Here is a 15,666-nt window from a genome sequence, read left to right as displayed (position 1 = left end):
CAAACAAGCAGAGCTAAATATACCCCTCCTGTGGTGGAACACTGTGATACAGGGCACCTGACCAGCTGCACAACAGGAAGAGAGCACATTTACTACAGAACAAGGAAAGCATTTGCAGTTCAACAGTTTGGTAAGATCCCAACTCAGGCTCACAGAATTTCCTCAGGAAACAAAACCATGTTACTTAATACAAAAATTTCTACTCTGCAACACAGGAGGCTCCCCAGCACACCATAACCACCCAACTAGTGGTAAATACAATTAACTTTACTGTCATCCCTTTGGTCAGCTTCAAAATGTAGAAATACCAGCTCACAGCTGAAAGATGCAGAGATACATGACAGTTCCTCTCAATATATATAACTTCACATTCCAGCATCTGAAATTTTAGTGCCCTTTATGTTTTCTTCTGCTGTACCTCCATATATTTGATATAAGCATACTAAGTAATAATTAACCTTTACTCTACTGCAGAGGAAATACAATTTTAGCCTGACTGTGCTCTTACATAAGCCCTTAGTATCAGCGATTTAAGCATCACACAAGCAAAACAGTAAAGGGCCCAGCAAGTTCATTTGCAGAATCCTAGGAGTTATACATGAAGGCCACTCAGGTCTCTGCTAGCACTACTCTTAGCCTATTTGCTAGTTTTTTGCTGAATTAATATGCTGTCTTTCCAATTCAACCTTTTCACTTTCACACTTCCATTAGCCATACTATTTCTTCTACAACACAACAGTTTCACCTCTGTTTAGGCAGCCTTATTTAAAGCTGAAATGTAGGATTAAGAACACATTTATATATATAAAATACAGCCTGAAATGCATGTGTTTACTAATATTTATTTACAGGACAAAAATCTAAATCGGTAATTGATCAATTATCTATCAGCTGAGACAACAACTTCCGTCCTCCTAGCCATCCATGCTCTAAAACTTCTCAGAGTGATCACATTAGCTTACATACCTCCACTTTAAACTCATTGCTGACATAACGTCCATTAAGCTCAGAACAGACTAATTTGAACTTTCTGTCAAAGAGAGAAACAGTGTGCCAGTTTCTGTAGCGTATCAAATGCAAAACTTCTTCATAACTGGCCATAGTATCAACCCCTGTGGAGAGAAATAAACAAGTAAAACAATTACTTTGCAAAAAGACTAGTACGACATCATATACTTGACAACTATTATGCCCTTTCTTCAAGTAAGTTTTCTTGGCTGACAGATTTTCAGTTAGTAGAAAAAAGGTAACACCATAGACACGCATAGATATGGCTCCACCAAAATTCTGTGGATTGATTTTGTGATAAAATCCTAGACCCAGTTAGTCTTTAAAGGGATTTTGGGAGTCTTTCTTTCAAATACATTGAACATACTCTGAATATAAAATAGAAAGGAATGATGCATGCTCTTAGGCACTGGATTGTCTATGCAAGGAACAAGCCTTTTCTGGGGCAAAGTGTACTTCATTTCCGCAGTGCAGAGGCAACCTGCAATTTTGGACATGAGATAAGAACAGAAAGGAGGTTCTAGAATTATGTATTTTCTAGAATCACAGCTTTCCACAAAATAGTTGTAAAACCTCGGAGCTTGAAATTCTAGTCAAAACCAAAGTATTTGGAGTACGGTGTTACAAACCATCTCTCTAGCACACGGTTCCTGCTATCATTGTCTTCAGACCCTTCCTACAAAAAGACCAGAAGTAGTAGTAACCCCTACCTGTAATTATCATGCCCAGGTTGGAACTACTCATCTCAATGCCTTTCTGCTGTAATCGCGTCATGTCAATCTCCAGGCTTTCTTGTTCCTGATTTAGTTCCTCTCCTAGCACTGTCACCTCACACGTATCCAGGTTATGCATGATCTCTTCAGATACTAAAGACTCTTGGACTAAAAAGCAGACAAAAACCCAAAGAGGTAAGCAGAAACGAAGGTGAAGTAGACAAGAGCCCAGGAGCTATAAAATGTCACATGCAAACTCAACTCTTCTTCCAGAGCAACTATTAAGATCTGGGCCTGAAGTAAAGAGAGCAAGTATTCATGAAATAATGATTTTTAAAAAAACAACCAACAAATAAGGGATATTTACATGAAGATAATGGCCTGGGCTTACTACCATTTCCAGGTAAATTTTTGTTAGCCCAGAGCAGAGTATCTACACCTTCTCACAAGAGATATACACCTTATTTCCCCCTGCTAGATTCTGTACTAAAAGACAAATCCATGCCTCTTTGCAAGAGGAAGATCCTCCAATGTGATCATTGAATGGGGTGAGGGTGGGCAACAGTCCTCAGCAGAAAAGGATGTTACCTGTAGGATCTTCATCTCCATCTCCCTCTGGCTCCACCTCCCGTGTAATGGTGCTTATTATGCGAAGCTCAGGAAAGAGGGAAACACCCTCAGAACTCTCAAACTCTGAAGCAGAGCGAGCAAAATGGTTGATGCCACTAAGGCTGATTTTTGGTTCCTCTGGTTGCAAGACCATTACATATCCCTCCACGGAAGGAACGGAGACGCAAGCCTCTTCATTGAAACATCTACGAGATACGGAAGCAGTTTTGCACAGTCAAGGAGGCTGTTTGAGAGGGAGGTACAATTATGCAGAGTAATTGCTTTATAAATTTTTAAAAAGCTCTGTGTCAGACCCAAGAGCCTTAGATAAATTCATCACCTGCGTTGGAAAGTAAGAATTCCCCACCAAGGGAGCAATCTTACAATTAATTTTTACTTACAGTTAACATTTGGCCCCATTTTCTATGCTATGACTAACAGCCACAGATAACACCTTTAATGAAGGCTGTGATACTGGAGACATATTCACAGCATACCCTTGCAATAAGTTCCTCCCGATCTTACACACTCCTTATTACATTCTCAGGAAGAAAACAGAGTGCTGGTGTAGAAAACATTTGCCATATTCCAATGTGTGATGGTTACCTAGAGCAGAGCAAGACTTGCTTTGTTTATCACAACTCAGATACATGATCATCGTTCCAGGCTTCGGTATCCACTGTACAGTGACGCATTATTTCAGCGCTAGGACTTACTTGACAACAGTGGTGATTTTAAGCCTCCGAATCCCAGGTGTTGGGAACTGGCGAGAATTCAGATAGGAAATGTGTTGCATGGCCTTATCAACTCTGTCAATATCGTCTCCTTCTAAGGTCAGTGTTGACTGACTTGGGTTCATGTGGATCTGAAACAACAGAAAAAAAACTTAAGGGAATACCCAAACAGCAACATGATCTGGTAATTTAAACTGGAAGTTCAGCACTGCTTTGCCTGGTAAATGCTAGGATAATTACATTTGTAATCAAAGCAATAAAGCCATTATTTACTGGCCTTGTAGTACACAGTCTTAACTTCCCTGTTCACTTCCCTTATTCCAGCTGAATATATTTAGTGTTTTGCTCTTTAAGAAAAAATCCAGGCACTTATCATAGTTCTGATGTGAAGATTCTAGTAATATGGAAGAGACACAGCTAATATAAAGGAGAAATCTACCTCTGTTCACATACCCTTGCTACTAAAAAAAGGCATGCAAGTTGGTCTCACTCTACTAAGCTGCTTGTTAAGAATCTCTATCTTTTATTAGACAACCTGGTACAGCTGGTAAAACAGAGAGGCTTACAAGTATGAAATTTCTCTTCAAGACTTAAAGAGAACACAGTAACTTTCATTCTTAAACTCCACTAAGACCATGCCTATACAAGAAAGATTTCCTAGTTGTCATGTAATTTTAAGGCAAACTGTCACAAAAGATTAGCTTGTTTTATTTGGGACACCCCTACTAACTGCCAGCAAAGCTTGTAACTATTATCAGCAAAGCAATATACGTGTTCCCCTTTATTCACATGCAACTTTACCTTCATGCCTTTGCCAACACCATCAGCCATTTGCAAATCCAGTCCCTCCTTGCAAGTATATAGGCAATCTATCACTTTCTTGTTCTCCAGTTTACCAGAACGAATCATCAAACCTGCCAGATTGCCTCGGAAAAACTGAGCCATGTGGAGTTCACCACCTTCATAAAGGGAGGAAGGAAAAATCTCTGTATGTTTTGATTCTTTTCACTTTTTTTTTTCCTTACTTTTGTAAAACAACAAATATGCCTTCTGGTACCACAAAGTATTATATACATGCAGGTTAGTTTTTATCCATTCTGGGTGTTAACCTTGTGATTATATGTTCAAGCATAAAGAAAGAAACAGTTCACCATGCATATGGCCTTCAAAACAGGAGTGGCCATCTTGAACTGTGAAACTACAGCTAATATTTCTGTAACAAACATTTCAAAAGAAATCGCCCATACAGCAAGGTGGTGTTCTTCAGAAATGACAGACAGAACCAATAAGATGAACTATGAAACCTGAATCTTCCTGTTGAGGTAATGCCTCCTACTAGTCGGTTCTGTACAAAACAGGCAACGCCCATCAGGATAGCAGACGACAGCATCCTTCCTCTAGATGTTAGTTACCTACATCCAAACTGATCATTACAGGCTCTCTTTACACTCAAAGGACAGAAAGAAACTTCACAAAGTGATTCAGCTCATTGTGAAAAAGGTGTCTAAGTTAATTGCTCCCCTTTAAAGGTACCTTTTTCTTTATATGGACTCAAGCAAGCTGTTTAAACTCAGGTAACTCTTCTTTAGATATCCAAGTTAAGTCCAATGAATTGCAACCAAATAAGCCCCTTATTGTTTAGATTTTTTGAAGATGACATCACAACGATCACCTAGTCCATCTTGATAAATAATGGGGGCCACAGAACACCACCCAGAAATTTGTATTTCAAGGTCATCACTTACTAAGCTACCAGACTTTTAGAAAGATGTCTAAACTTGTTTTAAAGATTCTAAGTGATAAAAGATCCCTGGCATAACTTGATAGAATTTTCAGTAGTGAATTGTCCTGTTACAAATTACATAATTTCCAGTTTACATTTGTACAGCTCCAGCTTCTAGCCCCTGGATTCTGTTACCACTTTGCCAAATTAAAACTGATGTACAGCTGGAAATCTCGTCAGTTCTATCTAGACCATTCCAGGAATTCTTTAACTTTACAGAAAGAGTACATATCTTGAATACACTTTTAGAAATACACACTAATTTTAAGCATCTCCACTCAAGACACAAAATCCACCGAACTATCACTAAAAATTTCTAAGAAAACAAACCCCTGTAGCCAACCTGAAATACCTGGTAGACAAAGATTTAAGCCCATTCACTGTAATTAGAGCTTGATATCAATTTCTGATCAAGTGAGTATCCACTGTAAATTACAGGTCTGTCTTTCAGTTACTAAGAGCAGCCTGATCTAAATATGAAATCGGTCTTGCTTTGATTGGGGAGCAGAGCTACCTGACTTCCAGAGGTCCTTCCCAACCTACTGAATAATTTTGTAATACACACACATACCTACATACACATACACTTATATAGGATGAGGTGCATTTATGTTTTAACAAAACTGGATGAAAGAAATTTATAGCTGATATTTTACATCAGCAACTTATTTTACACCACTTGACTGCAATCACAATGGTTGCAGACTTGTACATGGATGTGCATTTGGGTGCAACCAAAGAAAACCACCAAAAACCAAATCAAACCATAAAAGCAAAAAAAAATCAGCTGATGAAGCTCTGGAAGTAGAAGCACAATGAAGAAACAAGCCTAGGAGAGGATTATGTGAAGGTCAATGGCCCAAACGCAATGCCTGCATTTCATGCTGTGTGCGAGATGAAGCAATGTCTTGGCTTAAAAATGAAATAAAACAGTAGGGAAAAAACTCCAGCAACCTGCAGAGGTCTCAGCCACAGTTTCATTGTCATTTTCATTTCCTGTATATTCTGTAGAAAAGCAAGACAAAGAATAGGACAATGGGGAAAGAACCAAGCAGTTACAATTTGGCAAACTCTCTTATCACAGAAAATACATGGCAGCACTTCCCCCCAAAAGTCTGCTTATCCTTGACCCAGCTTCTCAAAGATTACGAGTTCTTTGAAACACTAATAGCTGCAATGCAGGGAAGAAGTATTACTATATTGTTACAAGAACATAACATTCATGACAAGACAACCTGAAGAGCCCCATAACACAGGCTGCAGTAAAAACAGTCACACCGGAGAACACTTTAACCACAGATACCCAATTTCACACAAACTCCTATTAGTAATGAGATACAAGTCTATCAACTGGCTCAATTCATTTTCTCCTCTCCCAACTACTAAAGGGGAAATTAAGGCGACATCCAGCCTTTATCAGCAAATCACCAGAAGGTATTAAATGCTGATCAAAAGGAGCCACAGATTTTTTTATCATAATAGTATCATATGTGTTAAGCAGACAATTTATCAAATGGAAGCACCTAAGGTGGGGGGAGAGCAGCAAAATAGAAAACCAGCTTTTAGTCTTTTAAAAGAAATGTTAAAAGAATTTTTTCAAAAGCATAAAATCTCTCTCTCCTTAGAGGTGAGCTGTATACATAACTTAGAACAGCCTGATTTATTTTAAAATCTTGGTAAGACAAAGAGGATGGCCTTAAGCACTAACTTCACTCCGTTGGCATACTTTTTTCCCCTGTGTTCTAATCCCCTAAAAATCAGGCTTCTGGTGGAATTTTAAAAGATAGCACCTCAAGTTCTTGTATTCCAGACTTTTAATGCTCCTATTTCAGTCTGCTGTCATTAAAAAGAAAATTTATGTCAGAAGAAATTAAAGAATCATATCATGGTGCCAATATGAAAGCACAGGAGTTTTTAAACTAAATGTATATGCTTTTGTTAAGATGCAGAACGTATATGGAAGCCATTATACAATCCATACACTTAGGTGGAACAGAGTTTCCAAGCTCCAGTTTCTTGAAAACCAGCCACTATAGTTTCCCTTTGAGCTAGAAGAGATAGTTGGAAAGTCACAAACAGAATGAGATGAATTATGGAGAAAGTAATCAATTGACTCAAAAGGAAGGGACAACAGAATGAATTTAGCACTGAAATAACATTAATACTGGAAGACAGTAAACTTGTCACAAAACAGTGAATTTGATAGAGAGGATACGTTGATAATTTAACCTACATTCACATTTCAAAGCCTTAAAACTTAAAGAGAAAAAGAAACATTATAAGACAGAAGACTGTTAATTTGAATAAAATGTCTCGACGCTTTCCATTTGTCATTCAGTCACAAGCTACTTCTATGCATTATTGCAGACTGCAACTACAGTCTATATTTTGAACTACGATAAAACATAAATGATTTAACACTGTTTTATCCCTGACCAAAAAGATCAGCTTTATACCAGCCAGGGTGTAATTTAATCAGCAAGCAAACACTTCAGTTCAGGACTGGGAAGCAAGAGCTTTGTTACAAAGATCTCCAGTAATCACCTCCATGTTCAAATGCATTCTTCTCCTTTTTCTCAAGCTTTGAAGAGTATGTTTCACAACTATTAAAGCACATCAGTCAGCATTTTACAGCTTGCAGAATATCTTGGTTTAGGCCATAGTCTGCATACAATTAATCAGATGCTTTTTATGTTTATTTTTATAAGCAGAAATGCTAAAATATCCAAGAGACAGCATCACTGTGTTGCTGTCTGCTGGTCATGCTTCCATTTATGAGAATGCTTTTTCTACAATATGCTTTTCAACCTACTTGAAATTAAGTGTTCTGCTTAGTAATGTGAAGTATATGATGTACTCTTACAACTGTTATCAAAAATAAGCTATCTATATTCCCATGGTTACCACAAAAATCACTTTGAAGGAATGGTGCTTGGTGACTAGCTTTGTATTTCATATGCACCTCTGGCCAACGAGCAAAAAAACCACTCATGGGAAAAATGACTAAAAGGGGAAATACGTGATACTAGCTAGGAGCAAAAATAATCTGCAAAAGACAAAAGTTACCTTTCATGCACTAAAAAGATCTGCTATGTACTTCTAGGCTAATCACAAAGGTTTCATTAAAAAAAAAGTTAATTAAATGTATTAACAGTTGTAAATAGTTACCTTGCCAACATGCTCCAACTACTAGCTGCGTTTCTATCTTTGAAGGATGAAGTGGGTAGTCTTCAGTCACTGGGAAAGGATCATATGAAACACCATCTACATAAAGAGTTACTGCAGGAAATTCAACGTTGAGGACATAATGATGCCACTCTTTGTCACACACCTGAGTAAAGAAAGTTTTAAAAATTCTACTTTAATTTTTTTTAATTACAGCTGAATAACTGATCTGATGCACATTTTGCATATACATACATGCAGACATATGAACAACCTGTAAGCCTGTATAGACATACTTTATGTTTCACACACATGGCACACATCTGAAAAAAGCAAACCAACTCTCAAACTTTTATAGTTTCTTTTCTTCTACTGCCAATATAGAAAGCTGCATGCATTTCCGTTCCTTTAATTTTTATAATATCTAGTAACAGCATATTTCATTTTAAAACTACATATCTACATGCAAACACATTCTGAAGTACTGTTATAATACAAAATTACTTGACAAAGGACCTGTATTTGCTGAAAGGGGACTATTTAGAGAAAAACATGAGCATTTTGAATAGGAAAAAAGCCTTCCACAACAGGATTATTTATAGTGAAATCTGATTAGTTTTTGGAAAGTAATGATCTTCCCATAAGGACATATATGGGCATTCTACCATTAAAATAGCATACATTGCTCTGCACAGAAAACAGGATATAGTTACGTATGTTAGAAAGTAACTCTTAACTGGCAAAACAGACCTGTAATAGCAACCTACAGTAACTAAAAGAACCTTTATAAATTTAGAGATACACAGGGTTACTTTATCACTCAGATCCAGAGGGCTGGAAAAGCACACAAAATATTCAGTCCCTTCTGTCTCACTCTTCACGATCATAAATATAATGAATTCATACACATTAAGTGCTGCAGATCTGAGTAGGACCAAAATGAAGATTAGTTATTACAGCCTTCACTTTCAAATCTAAAATAATTAAGAATACATGACTGAAAGAATACAAACAGACGAATCCTCTCTAAATAGGAAGCAGAAAGTACCTGCATTCCTCAGAGACCTATTAACTCTATTTTTGTGGCGTAAAATCTAATTAAGAAAACTGATTTGTAGCTACCACTCGCAATGTGTAAAAAATCACAAATTTTATCTCAGTGTGAAAAAGGATTAAGAAGATAAGTTCTTCTGTTACCCTATTAACACTTTGATCTGCAAAAATGCTGCATGCTCAGAAGTAATTTAATGCTGTAAACAAACTGGAATACTTCCTGTTTTCTCATGCACACTACCTTACAGTGTATTTAGTGAAGATAACTGACATCACAGCTAAAAGACTGACATTGCACTTTCACATATAAATCCACATTTTCCTACCTCTCAGGACAATGACTTGTACTTCATTTCATGAGTATCCTACTGGGTTTAATAAAACCACTGAAGCAGTATTTTATATTGAAGACAAAAAGGTATAGCAGAATCTATCTCTGGCACTTGATCACAAATAAAATAAGTATTGTTGGGTTCTATAAAACCTGACATCACAAGTCTGGAGTTGCAAAAAGTATTTATTAATTATTATACTGTCAGGGAGTTTAGTCTCTGATGGTTTTCCCTGCATTCTAACATCCTACCAACTGTCCTTCCAAACTTACTTGATTTAGTTTCCAGTGAAATTCAGCAGGTTTGTATGTTTTTCCCTCTGAAGGATCTTGGCGGAAGAGGAAAACAAGTCTGCAGTTGTGTACATAGAGTGTGTAGTGGTGCCGGTTCATATCTGCACAAGAGTTTTAATTAACATTATTGTTTTCTGTAAACCTGAAGAACTCCACAAAATTCATCTCTTCTGTAATTTGATACATAAATCCCCAAGCAATTGATAGGAAGAAACAAATGTACAAGTAAATCAGGCACGTTAAGAGGAATGTAAAACGTTTGTAACAGTAGTTAGGGCAAACATTCTTGAAGAACCCATGAGTAATACACTGTACAATAGACAGACATGTCTACCTCCAAATCCAACCCAAATCAAGGCATAGGACTGAAGACTCAGGGAGATAAACCTGTCAGCAGGAGAAAAGGAAAAAGCTCTATTTGCAAATAGAAGAGCTTTTTTGTTACAAATGAGTAGCTTCTGCTGCGTCTAATTACTGTTTTGGAACATGTACACATGATGGCAGGTGGACATGCTTTCCTAAGAGAAAACTATATAGTCATAGCTCTAAAGGATTTATCATTTAAAATAAATACAAAGGTGAGATGCTAGAGAAACACATAAGAATAAGGAAAAGAAACATTTTTAGCTACGTCATCCCTTCCATGGCATGGATGAGTCAAGAAAGGAGGGAATGAAAAAATACCAAAATCATGTCAATCTTTCAGCCTGACAGCATTAAATCTGACTATATTGTTCCAGTGCAATATAGTCAAAATTGTCCCCCTCCAACAAACCTAGTTCCAGTCTTTCAATATTGCATAATGTACCATCGAAATGAAGGCAACAGTATTTATACTACCAGAAACTATCTGTCGCAAAAATTATATGGTTAAGTCAAACCAAGGAAGAAAAAAGGAAGGTCTGCTTCCCGTGTACTTTAAAACAGGAAAAATTGTATTTAAATTTGCCTTTTTTCTCCAGTTCATTTACTTCCATGAATCCAAAGTTTTGGATTTTCATTAAGAGGAATGGGTGAAGATAGGGAAAAGAGGGGAACATTTGTACCCGGTTCTGAATGACAGTCACTTTTCTCCTGTTCAACTAAATGCCTTTAGGATATTACAAAATACTGTTAAATCTTTCTTAATTTAATATATTTTAAATTTTATTTGAAACATAGTTTCCTTTGAAAAACCTAGCAGCATTTTAAATAACATATCTTTGTTATACACGGAACAAATTCACTGCTCCAGCTAACAAAGACAAGAATTCTTTTACCCCCATTAGACAGCAATCATGGAAACAGCGTTATCAGATTTCCTTCTTATTAATAGCGTCTTCAAAATTATTGTGTCTGTAGCATTCACAGAGACTGAAATTATGCACAGGGTGGAAAAAAACTTCATCACTGGAGAAAGAGAAATTACCTCCTTCTAGAAAAAAAAGATACAGTAGCAAATGCTGTCACCAAACCTGGGATATGTATCTTAATGGTTTTAGGCAGCACCAAGAGCAAGGCTATGTTTGGAGATGCAAAATCGAGACTGCATTGCCAGAATAAGTCATCTACCGTGGCAAAAAGAAACGCATCATGTAAACTGAAATAGAATTAGAAAAACAAGTCTGCCAATCTGAAACTAGATAATCTAAGGCCATGGCTATAGGTAAGCACAATAAAGAGTGACTTTTACAGTCCAATTCATTTCACTTCCAAGAAATACCTAACCTAGAGAAAAAACTTAAGGTTCTCACATATGCTGCCACAGCATATAAAAGCAAACAAACAAAACCAAACAATGACTGTTTATATTTGAGGTATCAACAAACCTGTCTTGTCTGAATTGCACAGAATTGTCTCTTTCTCTTTGGTTCCAGGCCCATGCCTCATCCATACTGAGATCATGAAGGGCTCTTTTAGATTGACTGTGACAACGCCATCTGGAATCTTCACAGCTTGTGTGCCATTGAATTCAAAGACTTGGTCACTGTCATGACCATTATCAGTAGGAAGGCCTATTGTCCAGTTAGCAGCACTACTTGGAGGGGGAAGTAGCTCAGCAGTGCCAGAAGAAGCACCTACAATAAAAACACTCAAATGAAAAAAAAAGGTAGAAACTAAAAAGATCACCGCTAGTTTCAAACCAAGCTGTTTTTCTGAGCACTAATTTTTCAGCACCGTCAGGATTATGCACTACCATCACACATCATGCAATTCTCCCTCTAAATAATGAAGCACTAAGAATAGACTTCTAGTATCATGATGACTTCCATAAATTTAACTTCTCGGCAGACAACTAATCTCAATGAAATTGTTCTGCTTACTACCTCTACAGCTGTACAACCTTATTTTGCCTCTATCTCAGGAACCATTACATTAATACCGCTTGTCATGATGCCTTTCTCTTGACATTGTACTAGTTCTAAGACCAATATCCATGCAGCTGAAGAGGGCTGCATAAGCATCCCTTCCTCGATCACTGTCTAATAATATCACAGTCAGGAGCAATGATACCCAGCAGGTACTTGGTTTGCTGTTTTTTCCCCACTTCAAACCTAAATCATTAATGTCACAGTGACGTCATCAGGGAATAGCTTAGGAATTGCCTGGGTCTCTAGGGTTACACCGTATCACACTTTAAACTAACTTCAACTGAAGTTGAAGACTTAAGTCATCAGTGATAATTTCTCCTGTAATCTCGGGTCTTCCATATCAGCTACAAAGGATTCATAAACTTTTCGAAAGACCTTTAACTGCAGCATACGTGAATGCCAAGGTGCCCTTTATTGCTAGGGCAAGCGCAGTATAAATTTAACTGATGCAAGTAAACTGTTTTTTCCAAGCCACATTTTCTTGGTTTTGTCACTTAGTTTTTCACCGTGTATTTCTTACATGGCATCCTTCATATCCATCATGCCTCAGAAAAACAAAGAGGTTTTAATGGCTATACCCTTCTGCATAGATAACATTCTTTCAGTTCTTGAACATGAGTCTCATGTCATGGAAATTGTTAGCCTATATAAGCTAGTGGAGAGGCAGAATAAAGAGATTCTTTACTGCATTTGAGAATTATTTTAAAAGTCACCTTCAGCCAATTTCAAGCTTTTTATTGCCTGCTATGAAAAAAGCTGGAGGAAACTACATGCAAATGAAGACCCTATCTACTCATTGATTTGTCTAATGTAATATTCAAAGAAAAACTAATAAGCAAGAGAGACCACTTTATTCTAACAAAAGCATTCTTACCACAGAGTCTGTGAATGGATTTCTCAGAGTAGGTGTCTCTATCACAGCCTTTACCAATATGGTTGGTTTCTAGTTCAACTGTTGCTTGAATTGAGGTTACTGGCTCATCACATGTCTCCAAACGCATACCAGGGAAGAGAGCTAAGGAACCAGTACCAGGCTCGTATTCTATTCTTTTGCTCCAACCTGTATATTTATCCAAAGAAACAATATTAAAAATCTCTCATGTTTCACTGAAGGCACTGGCAAATGCTAAAAGCAGATAGGAAGGAGATCAAACTAACCTTGCCAGCCAGGCTTGCATGTAGGCTTAATGCTAATTTTAACTAACACATCCTCAGCAGCTCTCTTCTTCCCACAGTCATACGCTGTTACTGTCAGTTTATACTGATGTTCTTTACCATAGTTTAACTTTTCTGTGTTTTTTATATAGCCTGACAGGAAAAAAAAGCAATCATCAGACATCAGTATCTACTCATTTCTCAGGTTCATTGCTGCATTAAATGCATCCAGACACCACCTATATACTTCATACAGGTACCAAGACTTTAACAGACACACCTGCAAGTGATTTAGCCCTTCACTATCTGACTTTTCAATGCCAGACATCAGGCCCAGATCCTTAAAAATCTCAAGATGAGAGCACATACACAGAACAGCAGGTATATACTTATCAGGCTCTTCACAGTACATTATATTACTCAAAATGAAACTGTTTGTAGGTGGTAACTGGCACATAAATTGTTTGGCACATGCCAGGATTCTCTTCAGTTTTTAAAAATTTGCACACCCATGAAAATTATCCATTGGCAATGTGGATCCCCCAAAACCTCAAACTAAAGCCCACTAAAAACTGTTTTGCTTTGCTTAATCAGCTTGCCTGAACCCCTAGAAGCAGTCTATAGATTTTGAAGGGTCCAGAGATCACCAGCAGAAAGGAAATGACCTAAACAAATCACTATACTTCAAAACCAATACCCATGATACTGTGAACTCCAGAGCCACATATAAGCATCTCAGATGTGAAAAGCACACATGGAATCCCATTTTGAAAGCTAATTAGCAAAAGCTATCCTAATACAGAATAGAAAACTACAGGGGGAAAAAAAAAAATCCTACCAAGAGCCGGTTTAAAACATAATACAGCTACCATATTTCCTTTATTTTGAAAAGCATTTTACAAGAAACACCACACATGCAACACACCATCTGCTCCTTACATCAGTAGATAGCACATGGTATTGGCATTGAAAGACATCCCACTTTTCCTTACCAATTCAAACTGCTAAAGTGAACACCTCCATTTAACTATGTTGTAGGAAAGGGTTAAAATGGGCTTGCTATAGTTTTATGCTGACCAGCTTGAAGCCCCATTCTTAGGGCAGAAAATTATAGTAATTCCCACTCCGTCTCGCATCATATTCTTACCGTCTTTGTCAATAGCAAAAGGTACATCCGGAGTTACAATTTCATAATTGCAAATCTGGCTGAACTGAGGTGAACAATCTGCATCCACTGCTTCCACTTTCAAGATGTTGTCATACCTCTTCCCTTCAATAACTGTTGCTTTGTATGACTTCTCTTTGAACACAGGAGCATACTCATTAACATCGTTCACCTGAATATGTACTGTTGCTCTGGAAATAAAACAGAAAGGTCAGTTTCCTATATATTGCAAAACTCCTATTGATGCAAGGAATCTGATAAAACAGCTCCCTCTCTTACAGATGAAGCTATCCTTCAGAATTTAAGTTCCTGGAAAGAAGTGACCAATGAGACTAACAAAACTAACAATCTCAACTACCCTAACTAGGAAAGCAGTGGGTTTTTCCAGTGCGTCGCTATATAATTCAGTGTAGTTCTAGGTTATTGCTTACTATCCCTGTTTACTTGCAAATAAAATTCAAACCCTTGTATTGCAACTATTAAATTGCCGCCATTTTACAGAAATACAACAAAATACAGCTATGACAAAACAGGCTTTTACTTCTGTTAAAACCGTACAATCCTTCTAGTTCTTTCCTGCTGTCAGAGTATTTGATATAAACACCCAATTTTTATTTCATGTGAATAAGAATGACAGTTAAGACTGGTCTTAGACTAAGAGCTCAGTCAAGTGCATTTAAATAGCTTTCTTTTGCTAACAAAATACTGAGCTGTGTAAGTCAGTGAAAACTGGCTTATTTCTTGATGTAGGAATGAGAGATCAGACAATTTAAATGGAAGAATCACAGAAGTGGAAGATACACTTTAAGACAACATATAGCTAGCCATCTAATCCCAAACAGATTGGATCTTGAATTCTGTCCTTTCATGCTTGTCACCAATTGCTGGTATATACGGAATAGGAAAATAATGCAGTTTCTGTCAATACCCAAGGAGAAAAGGTGAATAATGAAAAGCATCTGGAATGTAAACTAATAAAGAATTCCATCACTACAGTCCTTCCATAAAAGGAAAAGTTTTCTAATGCTTATGCTAAAAAAAACCCCACAAAACAAACAAAAAAAGGCATCAGGGTTTCATTTTAACCTATGTGCTAAATAAATGCCACAAAATATGGCCTTCTGTACCAAACACACTTTATATTCTTGACTTTAAGGGCTAAACTCCAAGATGGTCAAAAGCCACAAAAAACCCACAACACAGACAGCCATGGGCCAGAGAAATTTCAACAGTGGTTTGTAGGTGCAGGTCTTGGAAACCCATCATTCTGCTGGCAGAAAAGAAGAGTTGCAGAGCATACTGCTA

General features: G+C 37.3%; 1 protein-coding gene across 1 annotated transcript in view; it reads right to left on the bottom strand.

The window, feature by feature from the left end:
- The window catches only part of CLSTN1 (calsyntenin 1), a 46,426-nt gene that overhangs the window by 4,934 nt on the left and 25,826 nt on the right, over positions 1 to 15,666 (bottom strand). The window contains exons 5-16 of the mRNA XM_010577527.1: positions 14,344 to 14,552; positions 13,200 to 13,349; positions 12,916 to 13,101; positions 11,499 to 11,747; positions 9,670 to 9,791; positions 8,016 to 8,178; positions 5,802 to 5,852; positions 3,866 to 4,023; positions 3,047 to 3,195; positions 2,310 to 2,536; positions 1,719 to 1,889; positions 967 to 1,112 (exon numbers count right to left, since the gene is read on the bottom strand). Coding sequence (XP_010575829.1) covers positions 967 to 1,112; positions 1,719 to 1,889; positions 2,310 to 2,536; positions 3,047 to 3,195; positions 3,866 to 4,023; positions 5,802 to 5,852; positions 8,016 to 8,178; positions 9,670 to 9,791; positions 11,499 to 11,747; positions 12,916 to 13,101; positions 13,200 to 13,349; positions 14,344 to 14,552 — 1,981 coding nt within the window. The remainder of the gene's footprint in view (positions 1 to 966; positions 1,113 to 1,718; positions 1,890 to 2,309; positions 2,537 to 3,046; positions 3,196 to 3,865; positions 4,024 to 5,801; positions 5,853 to 8,015; positions 8,179 to 9,669; positions 9,792 to 11,498; positions 11,748 to 12,915; positions 13,102 to 13,199; positions 13,350 to 14,343; positions 14,553 to 15,666) is intronic.

Source organism: Haliaeetus leucocephalus, unplaced genomic scaffold (genome assembly GCF_000737465.1).
Source record: "Haliaeetus leucocephalus isolate CR32 unplaced genomic scaffold, Haliaeetus_leucocephalus-4.0 Scaffold556, whole genome shotgun sequence".
Lineage (NCBI taxonomy): Eukaryota > Metazoa > Chordata > Aves > Accipitriformes > Accipitridae > Haliaeetus > Haliaeetus leucocephalus.
Note: the sequence above shows the minus strand (reverse complement) of the source record. Positions and strands in the feature narration are given on the sequence as shown.